The 14,901-nt window shown below is 35.9% G+C and overlaps 2 protein-coding genes across 9 annotated transcripts in view; one reads left to right on the forward strand and one right to left on the reverse strand.

Moving 5' to 3' along the window:
- LOC138185673 (calmodulin) overlaps positions 1-9,640 on the forward strand; it is an 86,262-nt gene extending 76,622 nt beyond the window's left edge. For all 7 annotated transcript variants that reach the window (XM_069124807.1, XM_069124809.1, XM_069124810.1 and 4 more), the window contains 4 exons: positions 832-933; positions 2,357-2,492; positions 2,571-2,719; positions 2,995-9,640. In XM_069124807.1, the coding sequence (XP_068980908.1) occupies positions 832-933; positions 2,357-2,492; positions 2,571-2,719; positions 2,995-3,026 (419 nt within the window). In that variant the 3' untranslated portion in view covers positions 3,027-9,640. The remainder of the gene's footprint in view (positions 1-831; positions 934-2,356; positions 2,493-2,570; positions 2,720-2,994) is intronic.
- Positions 9,641-10,821: 1,181 nt separating this feature from the next.
- Positions 10,822-14,591, reverse strand: ERp44 (Endoplasmic reticulum protein 44). Of its 2 annotated transcripts, XM_069124797.1 has the most exons (7): positions 14,432-14,591; positions 13,824-13,905; positions 13,579-13,734; positions 13,183-13,483; positions 13,010-13,057; positions 12,432-12,727; positions 10,822-12,357 (listed from the first exon to the last, which is right to left on the reverse strand). In XM_069124797.1, the coding sequence occupies exons 1-7, from the start codon at positions 14,486-14,488 to the stop codon at positions 12,011-12,013; spliced, it is 1,287 nt and encodes a 428-aa protein (XP_068980898.1). In that variant the 5' UTR covers positions 14,489-14,591; the 3' UTR covers positions 10,822-12,010. The 2 variants fall into 2 exon arrangements, with proteins under 2 accessions (XP_068980898.1, XP_068980899.1); XM_069124798.1 differs by lacking the exon at positions 13,010-13,057.
- Positions 14,592-14,901: the final 310 nt, after the last annotated feature.

A 14,901-nucleotide genomic window follows, 5' to 3' on the forward strand; every position in this document is an offset into this window, starting at 1 on the left:
TCTTGATGAATGAATGCGAGAAAGGAAAGGGACAGTAAATAGACGAAATGGGTCGGATAAAAGGTAAACGCGCAACAATGGCGATGGAAGCATTGTCTCGCGTAGATGCACTGATGAATCAAACAAGAGACTACTTTAACGAACGCATAGACTCGTAAACTATTCACGATCCTCTTGTCGCGCGTACATTTTTACCACACGGTGCTCGGTCCGGACGTTGTGAAAATTTATAACATCTCCGACGAGTCCGCCGTGGCTGGCCACTTGCCCGAAGCTCGCGCGATCTCAGCTAGTTTTGCACGACTTGTAACGCGTGACCGAACATACACACGTACGTACACGTACAGACCGCTGTTGATTAATAGACATCTAAATCCACGATTTCTCAACAATACGACGACAGGGAAAAGCATTTGTTGTATATCGTTTTATTGCCAAATTTCCGCCAAAGTTTTTCGTCCGTCGTTATTTACGGCTCGGTTGGACGACCCCTGGAATTTCTACAGAAATCGTCGCATCGAAAACGCAGGAAAAGAGAGAGAGAGGCAGGGAGAGAGAAATTATTTTCGTGCTTGAAAACTGAATTCCAGATGCATTCCAATCTCGAAAGTGCGGTAGGAAAACGAGACTAAAAGCACGTATAACGTTCGATTCAATCAAACTGAATCTGTTAAAGAGAAATTGCAACGCGTCGAAGATGACACTTGATCTCTCGGTTGCGCTGACAGTTTTAATATTAAGAAGGGAAAATGATCGAGATCAGATCGTTTGATAGATGATGATCGATCAATTTTCATCAACGACGAATTAACGCGCGATTTATTACTTCAGAATTCAAGGAAGCGTTCATGCTCTTTGACAAGGACGAAGATGGCACTATCACTATGGCGGAACTTGGCGTGGTTATGCGATCTTTGGGACAGAGGCCGTCTGGTAAGTGAATCGTTACGTTATTTGAAGAATGGAAATATTCGGTACAATATCAACCACGTGCCATCCACGTGTATCAAGGTAGACACGATCTGGCTAGAAGCCACGAACTGACGAAAAGCTATCCACTCGCGGCCGAAATATATAACGGTAATCTAAACCGCCAACCCAACCGCTGTATTGTCTATTAGCTAGTAACGCAAAAAGATGGTTCATGAAATTCTATACAGTCGATTCAATGACTGTTTTGTTTTGACATTATGAGCAGCGAAATACAAAGTGTGAGCAACATGTGTCACTTCACAGTTTCTTTCATTTGTATCGTTTCAAGTTTTCTATCACAGTGGGGTACAGCACGTGTGTTACAACCTCTAGTTTTATATAAAACATAACATAAAATATGGTATGCAATTTTCTAGTTAAAATATATCTTGTCAATAATAAAATACTTTTTCGTCGTGGTACATGTTTCGATGTACGCTAAAAAGAACAAAACGCTAGGAACAATCAATTCTAATATATCCCGCTATCATCGTAATATATCTTATAAAATAGCACTTAGTTCTTGATGAACGCTAAATATTAGGAATAGTAACGTGGTTTTTAAACGCTTGTCAATTGTACGAGTGCGAAGCTGGCACGAAGAGTTTGAAGCGTAACGCAAACTTCTCGAAAGCGGTTCTTGCTAAATTAATATCCCGGGCGGCAGTTTGAAGGTTTTCTAAAGACGACGAGAGTTAAATGGTAGAATTCCCGAAAACTAGACTGTGACAAGAGCTTAGGGAAAATTACCCTTCGGCCGATCCTAAGTCAGAAACTGTGACGATTAGGCGCACGTGCAGACGCGAGTAATTAACTACACGTCGAGTTCTTCTGTCTCTGCTCCTCGCCGGATCTACAAGGGAAATTAAATGTCTTCCACGAGACGACGATGAATGCATTACACGCAGGAATTAGAAAGAGGACATGGAGAAAATCGCATGTCGCGTTTAAGCGACAATTAAAGAGCTTAGAACACGAATGATCTATGTCTATGTTTGTCTGTTTTTAAGAAAACAAAAGGTTACTCTGGAATTACTCAACTTTTCTGACAAACCGTTCTTCGTCATATTGCGTAACTGCCATAAGTTATAATTATATTACAGAAGAATTGTATCTAAATCGTGAAGTCCTGAAACCTTAATAAAACTCGTTCTCGTAGAATCACTTGATTTTTATTCGATGATAAGCTTGGATATAGATTATTTTTCATAATATGCTGATTCCATCATGCTGCGAATATCTCGCAAACAGAATATATCTTCCGAACAGTAGTCGTTTCTGTTGTGAACAGAATTCAATTATTTGAAATTTTTCAACGAGATAACTTCTTGGTATCAAAGAACGTTCATGAAACTTTATATTTGACCGATTTCTGATTTTATAGAAACAGAATTACGAGATATGGTGAACGAAGTGGATCAAGATGGCAATGGTACCATCGAGTTCAATGAGTTCCTGCAGATGATGTCAAAAAAGATGAAGGGTGCCGATGGAGAAGACGAATTACGCGAGGCATTCAGGTATTTCCAAGTTCTAGAAGGTTGAAAATACTCTTGTAGGTCTATGTGAATATTAAGAGTGAAACTTGTGTGTCTCAGAGTATTCGACAAAAACAACGACGGCCTGATCTCATCGAAGGAGTTGCGACACGTAATGACGAATCTTGGAGAAAAATTATCGGAGGAAGAAGTGGATGATATGATCAAGGAAGCGGATTTGGATGGCGACGGAATGGTGAACTATGAAGGTAATTTATTCTCCTTCAATATTAACAAGCTATTCATACTCGTTTTCTAGCTAAATCTACTTAGCAAATATTTAATCAAAGACAGTCTGCCATTTATCTAACGTAGTACGTGTATGCATGTATAGCCTATTGTATCCAGAAAATATAATTCGACGGCCACAAACTATATTCGCAATATATCGCATGACTCATCATAAAATCATTAACTTTTGAAATGAATTCAATTTTATCGTCTACGAAATCGTCTCGCTCGCAAAGACACGATATGTTCACAGAATTTGTGACAATCCTGACGTCGAAGAATTAGTTCGATGGCCATGGATCGGACAAGAAGCTATCCAGCTGCCGGAAGTCTTCGTCGAAGAATAGAATCAAATCCCCGAAATCGTAACAAGATGGTCATCCTCTCGAACTCCGCCATCGGAGACGTCGATGAAAAGTCGTGAAACTAACAATGTGGGAAAGTAGCTGAAAACTCTTCGAAGCTCATAAAATATAAAATACCGATGTATGTTTGATTCAAGAAGGAAGACGAGCAAGCCCGTGTTCGATCGATTCGCGTGGCTCGCAGCTCTTTTCCCGCATGAGGGTAAGTCATATCGGAAGACTGAAAACTGTGTCTCGAACGATGGAGCAATGAGCGATGGTTGACGATGGTGGAAAGTTTGCAAGAAAGATGGAGAGAGTGTGAGTAAAGGAAACAGCAATGTGACTTCCGCAGTTGCACACGCATACACGCATACACACCTCGCTCCTTCGAATTAATTTTACAAGTATAAGTTAGCGAAATGACATTATACGTGAAAACGAGTGAGGTGCTCGCTCCCGAAACAATCAACTGAGCTTCGTTTAGCGTTTACCTACCTACTATCTATACTCTCTATTAATGCTATACAACGTCGTTATTGATATTGTTAGGAATCAATCGATCCTTCTCCATCCTTCGCCGATCTCATTTACACGATACTTCTGGCATGACGATCTCGTTCAACAGCGAATCGCTATCGATGGCCTAAAAATTGTACCGTAGAATCGCACGCAATGTTGATGCGATACGTGGCATCGAAAAGTACAAACGGTATTAGACCGAAGTCGTCTTGTTCGTTACATCAAAAGAAGTTACGCTGTTGGGACATATTTGCTACATGTTGCTAACTTGATATTTGACAGATGCATCGGTCGAGACAATTTTAACGTAACGCATTCGATCGATATGGACGTGTGCCGGGATTGGAATGTAGCGAAATTTTTGAATACCGAAGAATACCACAGTGAAACGATCGAGTAACTCGTCATTCCTCTTCACTTCTGTCGTTCGATCGGTATTGTTCCTCCAATTTTTGTAGGTTCGCTTGTAAACGAGACGAATCCTCCCGGCTCGTTGTCGAGTCGGATTTTAAACATTAATTGTCATAAACATTCTGGCCGCGGGACTCGACGCGAGATAGCTCTATAACGATCTGTCTTCAAATTTAGATGAGTGTCGTTGGCAAGTAGATTAGTTTTAACGATGATATACTCTCGATGGCAGAATTTTTAGACGCATGTTATGGCGACATGCCAACACAGTCGCTGGAAAGCAAGAATCAAAGCAACAGTAGCGGATTTTCCTTAAATGTAAAACACCAATCGTAGGGATTTCTCGATCCTAAATTTTGTCGAAGAAACTTTTGTACCAAATCTTTCTCATTTTCTTTTTCTCTCGTTTCCTCTTTCCTTTTTTCATTTCTTTTCTTTCTTTTTAAGCTCGAACAAAGAGCTGAGAATCTCGTGAGTGTACCGCTCTTGTTGTTAGTCCCGAATTCTAGATTTTCACCCATGTCGGCTCTCCTATACCAAACACCGTCCGCCTGAAACCTCGACATTCTTACCCACCCACAGGCCAACTGTACTACGTCGTGCACCTTTAGATCCTTAAGATAGGAAAGCCACAGCCGTAGATCGCGATACAGGATAGTTAATTAGCGCATAGAGGAAGTACACCTAATAAATGATGCATTATACACATACCTATTATATATACCTATACATGGTGTTACTACCGGAAATACTTGAAGTAACGTTATTATGGATATTCATATATATATTTAGTATATACTTATACATACATACGTACGTACATATATTATATATACATATACACGTTAGCGACGTACGTCGGTGGTATACTGGCATTGATATTTTTATGGTTTTAAAAAAAATACAACAACAAGAACAAATATTAGTGTCAGAAAGAGCGACAGAACGAAAGAGAGCGAAAATGTGAGCGTGAGTGAGCGAGAAATAGGAGTGAAAGAGAGCGAGAGAAAGAAATATCGGTTGGTCGGTCGAAGCGCGGAAAAATGAAGCGCGTGTACATAAATGAAACATTGAAACGGAAGATACGGATAAACGGGATAAAATAAATAAGGGGAGCTCTTATAAGCGTGTTATTACAAAAGGTGATTCGTTTTATCCTTAATGCGTGTCGAAGGATGGTATGCGAATATTACTATTGTTATCGTTGGTAATCGTTGGTCACACGAAGCGGTGATTTCACAAACGTACACACAACATACACATAGAGATAGACAATAAATTCTGTTCTTTAATTAAATAACACGCATATAGTTACATTGCGTTGTTCGGCTCGACCGCTGGGTAGGTAAGCTACAGATCTGCGAACATCATATAACGCGATTAAAATTTGGGAAAGGTTATTTTCAGAGAACTCGATGTGCTTACCTAATTATGCGATCGTCCTTTTTGGCTGCCTCATGCCGTTGCCTTACGGTGAAAAGATTAATATTTGCGATAAAAAAGGAAAATTTTCATAAAACGTTGCAGCTTTTTAACATTTCGGTTGCTTCGATTTTAAGTTTCATCGTTTTGTCTAATATTTTCCCCCTTTTCGGCTCTTTCATCTTTCCTTATTGCCGATGAAAGTTAAGCTCTGGGTTGAATACGTTCGATCTACGTTTTCAACCGTCTGACATTGGCGTGACGCAAAGCTACGCACAACGTAATCGAAAAAGCCGTGGACTATGCAAACTGCAAAAAGGAGGATATAAGGAAACTATAACATGCAAACATAACACAAGACGCTTCGACAGTTAAAACATAAAAAGAGCTCTATAAGTCGACAAAAAATAGTAATGTATAACGTCCCGAAGACAATATCTTTAACGATTTTATTAAAGGAAGCTATTCGAGATTTACCTCGAGAGAAGGCCTACGTTTTGCCACGTGTGTCCGAGACGATAGATTGTAGAAAGATTGTCAAAGAAAAAAAGAGAGAGAGAGAGAAAGGGAGCGAGAGAGAAAGGATGAGAGCGAGGATGAAATGATAGAGAAATGATGAGAAGTTTTATGATGCAGGAGTTACGAGAAAGGTGCTGTTTAGTTTAAACATTGTCGATCTATTTCCTTTACAATCATTATGCTTTTATCTTACTTGAATCAGTGCACTTTCTGTTACATCTATTTTGCAAACACTCAAATCCTTTTAACTTTTCTACATACTTCGTTCGTTATACACTTATTTTACGGACTATATGATACTTTTGTTGAAAGATTGCGACGAATGGATCGGTTCATTTGGATTTATGAGATGCACGAAATTTCACTGCACCCCATGAGTTATTATTTCGACTTTCCGTCTTAGAGGAAAATTATCTATAAGAATATCAACAAATGCTGAACACAAGTACAAGGAATCGTCAATATCTGTATATATCACTCCCAAAAATCGTAGCCGAATCAGAGACCTTGAGATCGCTGGGTCGATCGCCACATTGGTTCGGGCATGGAATAAAAGAGAAACTTGCAATTCTCCATTGGGAGTGTTTTTAGTTTGCAAGGCGACACTAAACGCACACTTGTCACGCGCGCTGTAATAGGTACCTCTTTCATTAATACAGATCACTCACGGTCTCACTAGGTCTCTGATTGCCTGCACGGTTCTTTTACTTGCGAACTTATCTCGCCATAAATCTCTGTGGCAATAAATATCCTACTTTCCCCCTCCCGGAAGATGCATTAACTCCGCTTTGCAAATCGCACTATGCAAGAAATCCTTTTGATTAAACCTCCGAGTACAGAGCTGTTTCTGATATGCCTTTAACCCTTAAAAGCTATTATTATTAAAGAAAAATTTCACCCTGGTAGATCTTTTTTATTTTAAGAATTAATAAATTCAACGATACGAATTAGTAAATCGATAATTTTGTATTACTCGATGTTAGACGAAAAAAGGAAAAGATTATTGTTCATAACGATTATAAATAACATTGCGAGATACAGAAACCAGCATGGTCATTCAATTTGATCAATGATAGCTTTTAAGCGTTAAAATATTTGTTTCACGCGGGAGTGGCGACAAGTATTATAACGACGGACAGCCCAACCCTATCATGATTACCGAAAAGTATTTTTATAGAATACTCTTCGAGCCAGATATTTACATCGCGTTATATTCTATTCTATATATTGTATTACATTAACATCAATGTATACGTGCGTGTACAAATTGTATATCATATTATATCATCCTACTCTGCTGGCAGATTTCATTGTAGTTATTATGCGTCCGAATGACGAGCCGACAACGTTTGTATTCGTCGCGAGACGGCAATTATGCGTTAAATTGATTATATATAAATCGTCCTTAAGAGGAATATGCAAGTCTTCCTTCATTTTAATCTGCACTATTCGAAGTTGGAGGATGTTCGTAGGATTTAGTTGTACGGCGTACCTGCTGATTGCGTTGTGTCCTCTGAGGGTGTGTGTTACTTCTACCCGAAATTATTTCCGGATAAAATCGCTCAACGACGATATTCTGTGTGTTTTTTGAACACCCGATAAGTCGAAACATTGATTCGCCTAATCGTGGTCGTGTAGATCTGTAGATCAGAGCCGCGACACGTTAGAGAAATACTCGAAGACTAATCTAACTGAATAAGCCGTGTTTTGTTTTACGATAAACGTTTCGAAAATTCTAAGAATAATTGTAAAAGTTCCACTTCATTTTGTACTTGACAAATTTTTTTACGAAATTATAAAAAATTTATCTTTGCTTGTTTTATTCGTATCGATCCTATGGTACTAATAGAACTTGAGAATGGCGTGGCAACGCGACATGTTCGAGATAGATACGCTTGTGTGTTATAATTTATATTGTGAACATGTGTCTATATTTTAAACGAGTAGTTGCGTTTACGTCGGAAGTAGACTGCGAGCGAACCGTAACATTTTCATAGAGGTTTGATACACCGCTGATCCGGCCGAAGTTAAAATTGTTATAGTCGAGAGTTGCATAGGATCCCTTTGTTTCAGAAAGATCGAGAGAATCTCAAAGATCGAGATTCTATGGATTAATTTCATCTGCCCTCTTCCTAAAATCCTATGCATTTCTTCGAGTCCTTCGCTTTGGTTGATTCCAGTTGTTCTAAAGTTTGCTAAAGTTTCTCAAAAAGTTTGTTCAATATTCGCAGTACATTATAAACAATGTCCGTAATCGAACTTAAGGAACGCGTGCTTGTGGCTTTTTACGAACAATGTGAAACCGGAGCCACATGAAGAATGATCAAGGACCGCGTAAAAGAACAGGGGAAACGAAAACTAGTTGATATCAAACGAGTTGAATGATGCAAAGGTAATCAAATAAATATATGTACATTGCTAGATACGAAAAAAAGAAACCTCATTAACTTAGGTGTATAATAATTGTAATCGTTAAATAAGTGTAACTATGTTGTACTAGTCATGAGACCGTCTCGTATCTTGATAAGCAACAGTAAGAAGTCATTGTACTCGAGAGATTCGGACTGTTGTTACGACGAGACGGTTTCTCGGATCGGTTGTTTGTTAGTGTAATTAAATATATATATTTTTCATCCATTGGCTGACGTAAAAGTACCCGCGCTTCGCAATGAGATCGAGAAAGATTATGAAGAATGATTTAAAAGAAAAAAAAAAAGATAAGTGAATCGATTGCGTGCATTACTCGCAAAAAATTATAAAAATCGAAGCGTTTAGATACCGATTGCATCGTTGAAGCCCGGAAGATTCACGATTCGTTGATTAGAGAATTTCTTGATCGAGAAGATTTGGAATTGCATGATCGTGCAACGCTTTTCCTAGGTTCGGAGTTCGTTACGTGCCATCGTTTAAAGAGTACATAAAAATGGTCAGAAACAAATGACATTAATCAAAGTGTCAGAGATGATGACAGAGACTTCCAAATGATACTCAATCATCGCATCGCGAATCCTTTGATTTGCCAACATTATGTTTGCATAGGAAATAGGCGCAAAGCCTTACCATCTATACGCGTTAATTCCGAGGCATCTAAGGAATTTTTTACAACAGCAAAAGAGATAGATTTTTAGGTCTATTTTATTCGATCTTCAGTTTACGAACCGTATCGATCAAAATTGAACTTTCCGAAAAGAAGAATCAAATTTTAAAACAATTTCCTTAGGTGTCCAGGTACTACACGCATTGTAATTCTTCCCTCGTACACTCGCTACTGCTGTCGTATGTATTCTTCAGTTCGCCTAATATAAAGCGAGCTAACATAGTAGCATTGCAGCTAGGCAGTACAATATATCGTTGGAACTCCGACCCAAACACAATGACGGTCAAGAATAATTATTGTAATAAGAAAATGTCTTTCATTACTTTATTAAACGATCACGAGTACAAGTCGTGTTAGTTAAACGAATATACGTGTGTATATCCAATATAGAAGCAAGTTAAAGGGAGAGCCATTCGATAGGTCTTTGGTTCTTCGTGGGGTGCAAATAACTTTAGAGGATAGAGGATACGGCGTGGAAATGCGTTAAGATGTAATAAGAATGAAAATTATCTTTGAGATGTATCAAAAAAAAAAAGAAAAAAAATAGCGTAAAAACTAAGTCAAGCGAGGTTACACCGGAGATATCGCACTGTGAATGAGAATATTTATATTTTTACTTAGAAAAATGTTATAATAACGTTTGTAATGTCTAATTCCCATCCGGTAAGGAATGTTCATAACGTTATTTTTCTAGAGTAAATATCTGAATGCTTATTATTATGTTATGACGAAACGTGCTCTCAAGCGAGATCTATTATTATACAATGCATTATTCGTTCATTGTAAATATTGCGTTTGCTTCGATTACTTCATTATCTTTACAATTTCTCTATAAGCAGTAGCATATATATATATATATATTACACTTATAACAATTACTATTGTTCTGTAAATCTCGTCGCGAGTGCTCACAAGGAATGTGCACGTACAATACAACTAATGTATTTCTCGTGGTGTTCATTACAATATTACTGCTGTAAATATTATTTACGTTTAAGTTGAAGGAATGAGTGAGTACCTCTATACGACTAATAGATAGGTGGCTATTATTTATCGCTAAAGTTACGAGAACATTATATTTCCTTGATCTTTTTAAAGTGTCATTGTCAGTGATTAATTTCGAGCTCATATTAAAAAAGTTCTACTATGAAGATTCTTTGATTAAAACATTCAGAGGATGGTAAAATTTGCCATCACGGAATAGAAAGAAAACATTGTAACATGAAACAATCTCTTTCCTTTCGCTTTATACCTTCTTACCTTCGCTTGAAAGCGATTGGGACATGAAAGACGAGAACGTTCTCAGTTAGTTATTATAAAACGTTATTATACGTCTTTTAACTTTACTGTCAATCTACTACGACCATTTATTCGAATATTCCTTTATATCTTCATAGAAGGTATTTTGTTCTCTACCTGCGGTACCTGCGATTGATGGTTCTTAATCAGATTTGCTCCACTCACGTTTCGTCGTAAAGTGGAAAAAAATGGAAGCGCTGGAAATTGTGGCGAGAGTGCAGTATGTATGGTGTTAGCTGTATGAAATCATGTTACGTGTAATGTTATGTACTGTAAGATTAGAATACATCATAAAATGGTGATGGCGTGTACTGCTGGAATGTAATACATGTATCGAGTTACCCCTAAATACAGCCATTTTATAATGGATGTTTATCTGAGATCCACTCCCTTCGCTATTTTTTACGTAGAATACGCTAAAAGTATATGAAAAGAAGATGCACAACACGGGATATTTAAACAGAAGTTTTAGATGTCTGACTTAGAAATTGTTTATTAACAGAAAAGTTAATACCATCATCCATACAAATTAGCTTCTTAATGATATCTTAGTACTATATCGTATGAAATATTATTATTTTTATTCATATCCAAGTACTTCAAATGTTAAAAATCGTCGATGTGTCGATTCTAAAATACTTTACGCAAGAAGCGACTCTTTTTTCCAAATGAAATGATGAGTTTCAAATTTGCACTCACTCACGCTCTATACCGAGATCGCGGCATTATCGAAAATCGAATGCGATCGAATGTTCCCGTGCGTTTCATTCGGCGTTTGCGACATACACGCGACTATCTTATTGCGATTTTACGTTGTGCTAGAAAATACTTCGTGATAAGTGATGAAAACGTATCAAAAGATAATCGCGTTTTAAGTGTAATGATTCATTACTTTCGTATCGTTTATTGAGAATTAATCTGGAGATCAATCTTGTAACTGAAAAGTATGAAATGATACGGAATAAAGAGCGTTATAGTAGCTACGGTGTCAACAACACTTTCAATAATGCAGAAACATAATAAATTTGATTATAACAAAAGCTACATTAATTGTAATCAGATGATTCTTTTTTGCTTCTTAACGATATTCTATAAATCGCGTTGCAAGTTGAAATATAACATCTATTACACGAATATTGACACTGGGAGATACTTAGATCTTTGGCGTTGATTTGTAATTCGATTAAGAATTATTACCGTTTTTTGTTATATTTAATAATAAAAAAATGATGATACAAAAAGCACATGTTATGTAAAAATAGAATAAAATCTACTATATATATTTCCTGCAATGAAACCCGTACAAAGGTTCCAGTTATATATATCGTGGATAATTTTTTTTACAAGTTAGGGTTTTAATGTATTGTATATAACATTTGGTAGAATTATATTCTTTCTTTGAAATTCTTAATATGATGTTGACCGCGAAAATTCTTTTCCCCATTTAAAATAAACCAAATAAGCATCTAATTTTATGACAATACTGTGTAAATGATTTGAAAAAGATATTATCACTACTATAACATTGATTAGGTTTTCAATTTAATAATACATCAAATTTGGATTCCATTACTGTAAATAACTGTGAATAACTAACAAATTGGATAATCGAAATTATAGAAATCTCAATATCCTGAATGATATTAAACCTATCATTACAGTTCATCCTTGAGTAATGTGTACCTGTTTTTACTAGGTGCTAGTTTCTTAAATGTAGATTCTGGTGGGGTTGTAGGCACCTTAATTTGTCCAATAACTTGTGGTACTTCATTACTACTAGGATCTGGCCCATAATGAAACTCTCTGTGTAACTTTCCTGAATATAAATCTTGTAGGAAACCCTTTAATTTTCCTTCTATATGAATATCATGGAAGTTTGGAAACAGGTACATATGTCTAAAACTATCTATGGCAATTAGAGGCAAATCTGCTGGAGTCTTTCCTAGATGATGGAGAGGATGAGCAAATTTCACCCCATTTGCAGTTAAGAAATTTACATTTTCTGAAATAAAATAAAATATTGTATTTGCTTATCACTTGGGTATTACCTTTTTAAATATCAGTACTAGTACTTACGTTTTTCATCAATTAATGTCCTCATTACTACATCTTTATACATTTTAACACTCTCAACATCGTCAGGAGCATGAAACAATATGAGGAAGGGTAAAGCTTCCTCTGTTAATTCCTCAGCATTTTCAAATGTGATTTCCCTCACCAAGGGAACACATTTCTCTTGTGCCCAAACATTTAATTCATCAAAGTTATTCAAACTTCCATGGTATGTTTCATCCTCATCATTAGAAAGTGCCTTATCAGATCGGAAGACAATTATAGGTTCTCCTGGAGGGTGCATAGCTCTGCTTGCATTCCTAGTTGTATTCCCAACATTTAAAAATTGTTTTGAATTTTAATTTGTATACACTTACCAAATAAGATTATACAGTAAAGTATTTGGAGACTAGGTTACTAAACATTCACATTTGTATATGTATATATTATGCAAGATTTAACACAAAGAAATAGGACAGGTCTTTAAAACATAAAAGAAGAAAAAAGGGGAAAAAAGAGGAAAATGCTGAAAGAATACAATTCTGTGAATAAAAATTTAAAGGTAAAGTAGTCATTTAAATCATGCTCAATATTTTACTTACAAAAAGTGAAAATGTTCCCCAATTTCACAATTCTGAGCTGAGCATGTGCTTGTTAGAGAAAGGAATAGAATAATTACACACATGTTATAGAAGCATTAAAAAAGATTTCCTTGGAGAACAAGAGTCAACATATGCGAATCACTTATGTATATATATAGCATTAGGATTCTTACCCAAACCCAACATGAAATTGGCAATCATCCTTTAGATTAGTGGCAACCCTTCTAAACATCCCATATTCAGGAACATCCTTTCTATCAAAATATCCAATGATCATTCTCTTTTTATCATCTAAGTTGGTTAATTCCTTTAAATCGTAAAATTCCTTAATAGGATCCTCTAATTGTTTTCTTATAAATTCTTCGAAAGCTTCTACTGATCGTTGACCTCTGTATTCTCGTTTGGTTGGTTGACCATTCCTTATTACTTTCAAAGTTGGGTATTTAGTAATGTGAAATCTTGATGCAATACCAGCTAGAAAATAGTTTTTTTAATTTTGTAATAAATTCTATACACATAAAGTTATTTTAATTCCTTATATATATTATTTTCTTTTTAATTCTACTCACATTCTCTTTCACAATCTACTTTTGCCATTACAACTCTTCCTGGTTCAGGAAATGCATTTCTTATTTTATTTGCAGCTTCCTCAAAAATAGGAGCTAACGAATTACTAAAACGGCACCATTGCGCATAAAAATTTATTAATACCAATTCATTTGTTGCTGAAACACACCATATAAAATCGTAATATCTTCGCCGCTAAAAGAAGTTATATAAAATTTTTATTTAGATCTTTATCGAAACAACTTACCAAGCGTCATATCGATATTTTGTTGAGTGAGGGATACCGCGCCTTCGTTTGCATTATTTGCTAAATTGTTTGGCAAAAACGTCTAAAAGATACAACACTCTATAATAATACACACTATCACTTTATATAATAATCTTAAGATACATCGAAATATACATCGTAATATATCATACGATATATATAGGGTAGTTCAAATTGGAAAAGATTTATTAAAATAACAGGAGCGCATTAAAAATTATATTATTTTCTAATATAATCCCTTAGGTTTTGATTTTCGTATATTGTATCTTGTATTTTTTAAATTTGAATCACTCACAAGAAATATGTACAATTATTATACTTGTATATAGTTTCAGTAAGTTTGTTTAATAAATTTTTGAGGTTATTTTATGAGTAAGTGTACAGGTTATACACTTTATAAACAATGAAATTAGGTTCGATGACATTAAAATAATACCAAACATAATGGGTTATGATAACGGGAAATGGACTTTCTAAAATCCTTAGGTTCTTAAATACGTGTCACACTGCGTATTCCTAGCGGTATTCAAAAAATTTGTACCACTTCCTTTAAGACAGTACGATATATTATTTTGATTAATACTCACCATTAAACAAGCAAATATAAGTACTTTGAAATCCAAAATATCACAGAAGACCAACATGATATGATCTTATAATATAAATTTGATCAAGCAACACCTATTTGAATAACCATCAGTAAGCAGCTGTCTATGTATCAAATGCCACGAATTTGCGGTACATCGATGCCTAGTAAAATATTCTCGAGGCATCGATTCAACAGGGATGGCACAGGTATCGCATAAATTCTCTATGTCAAGGTTATGCCTGTTTCGTTTCTTTGTTTAATGTGCTATCTGCTATCATTGTGTCCCATTCCAATACTAATCTCTTATTTCATTATCTTCATTTTCTCTAGTTAGTATCCTAGTATTTATGCGTCTAGGAACTTTTCGTACTGTTGGAAGCATTGTTATATTTTCCTATAAATTGACCAATCGTATTCTACTACGTTCGTACACATTACATTAAAAGTTTCTAGATCATTTGAATCTAC

Source organism: Bombus flavifrons, chromosome 12 (assembly GCF_040668555.2).
Source record: "Bombus flavifrons isolate JBK064 chromosome 12, iyBomFlav1_principal, whole genome shotgun sequence".
Taxonomy (NCBI): domain Eukaryota; kingdom Metazoa; phylum Arthropoda; class Insecta; order Hymenoptera; family Apidae; genus Bombus; species Bombus flavifrons.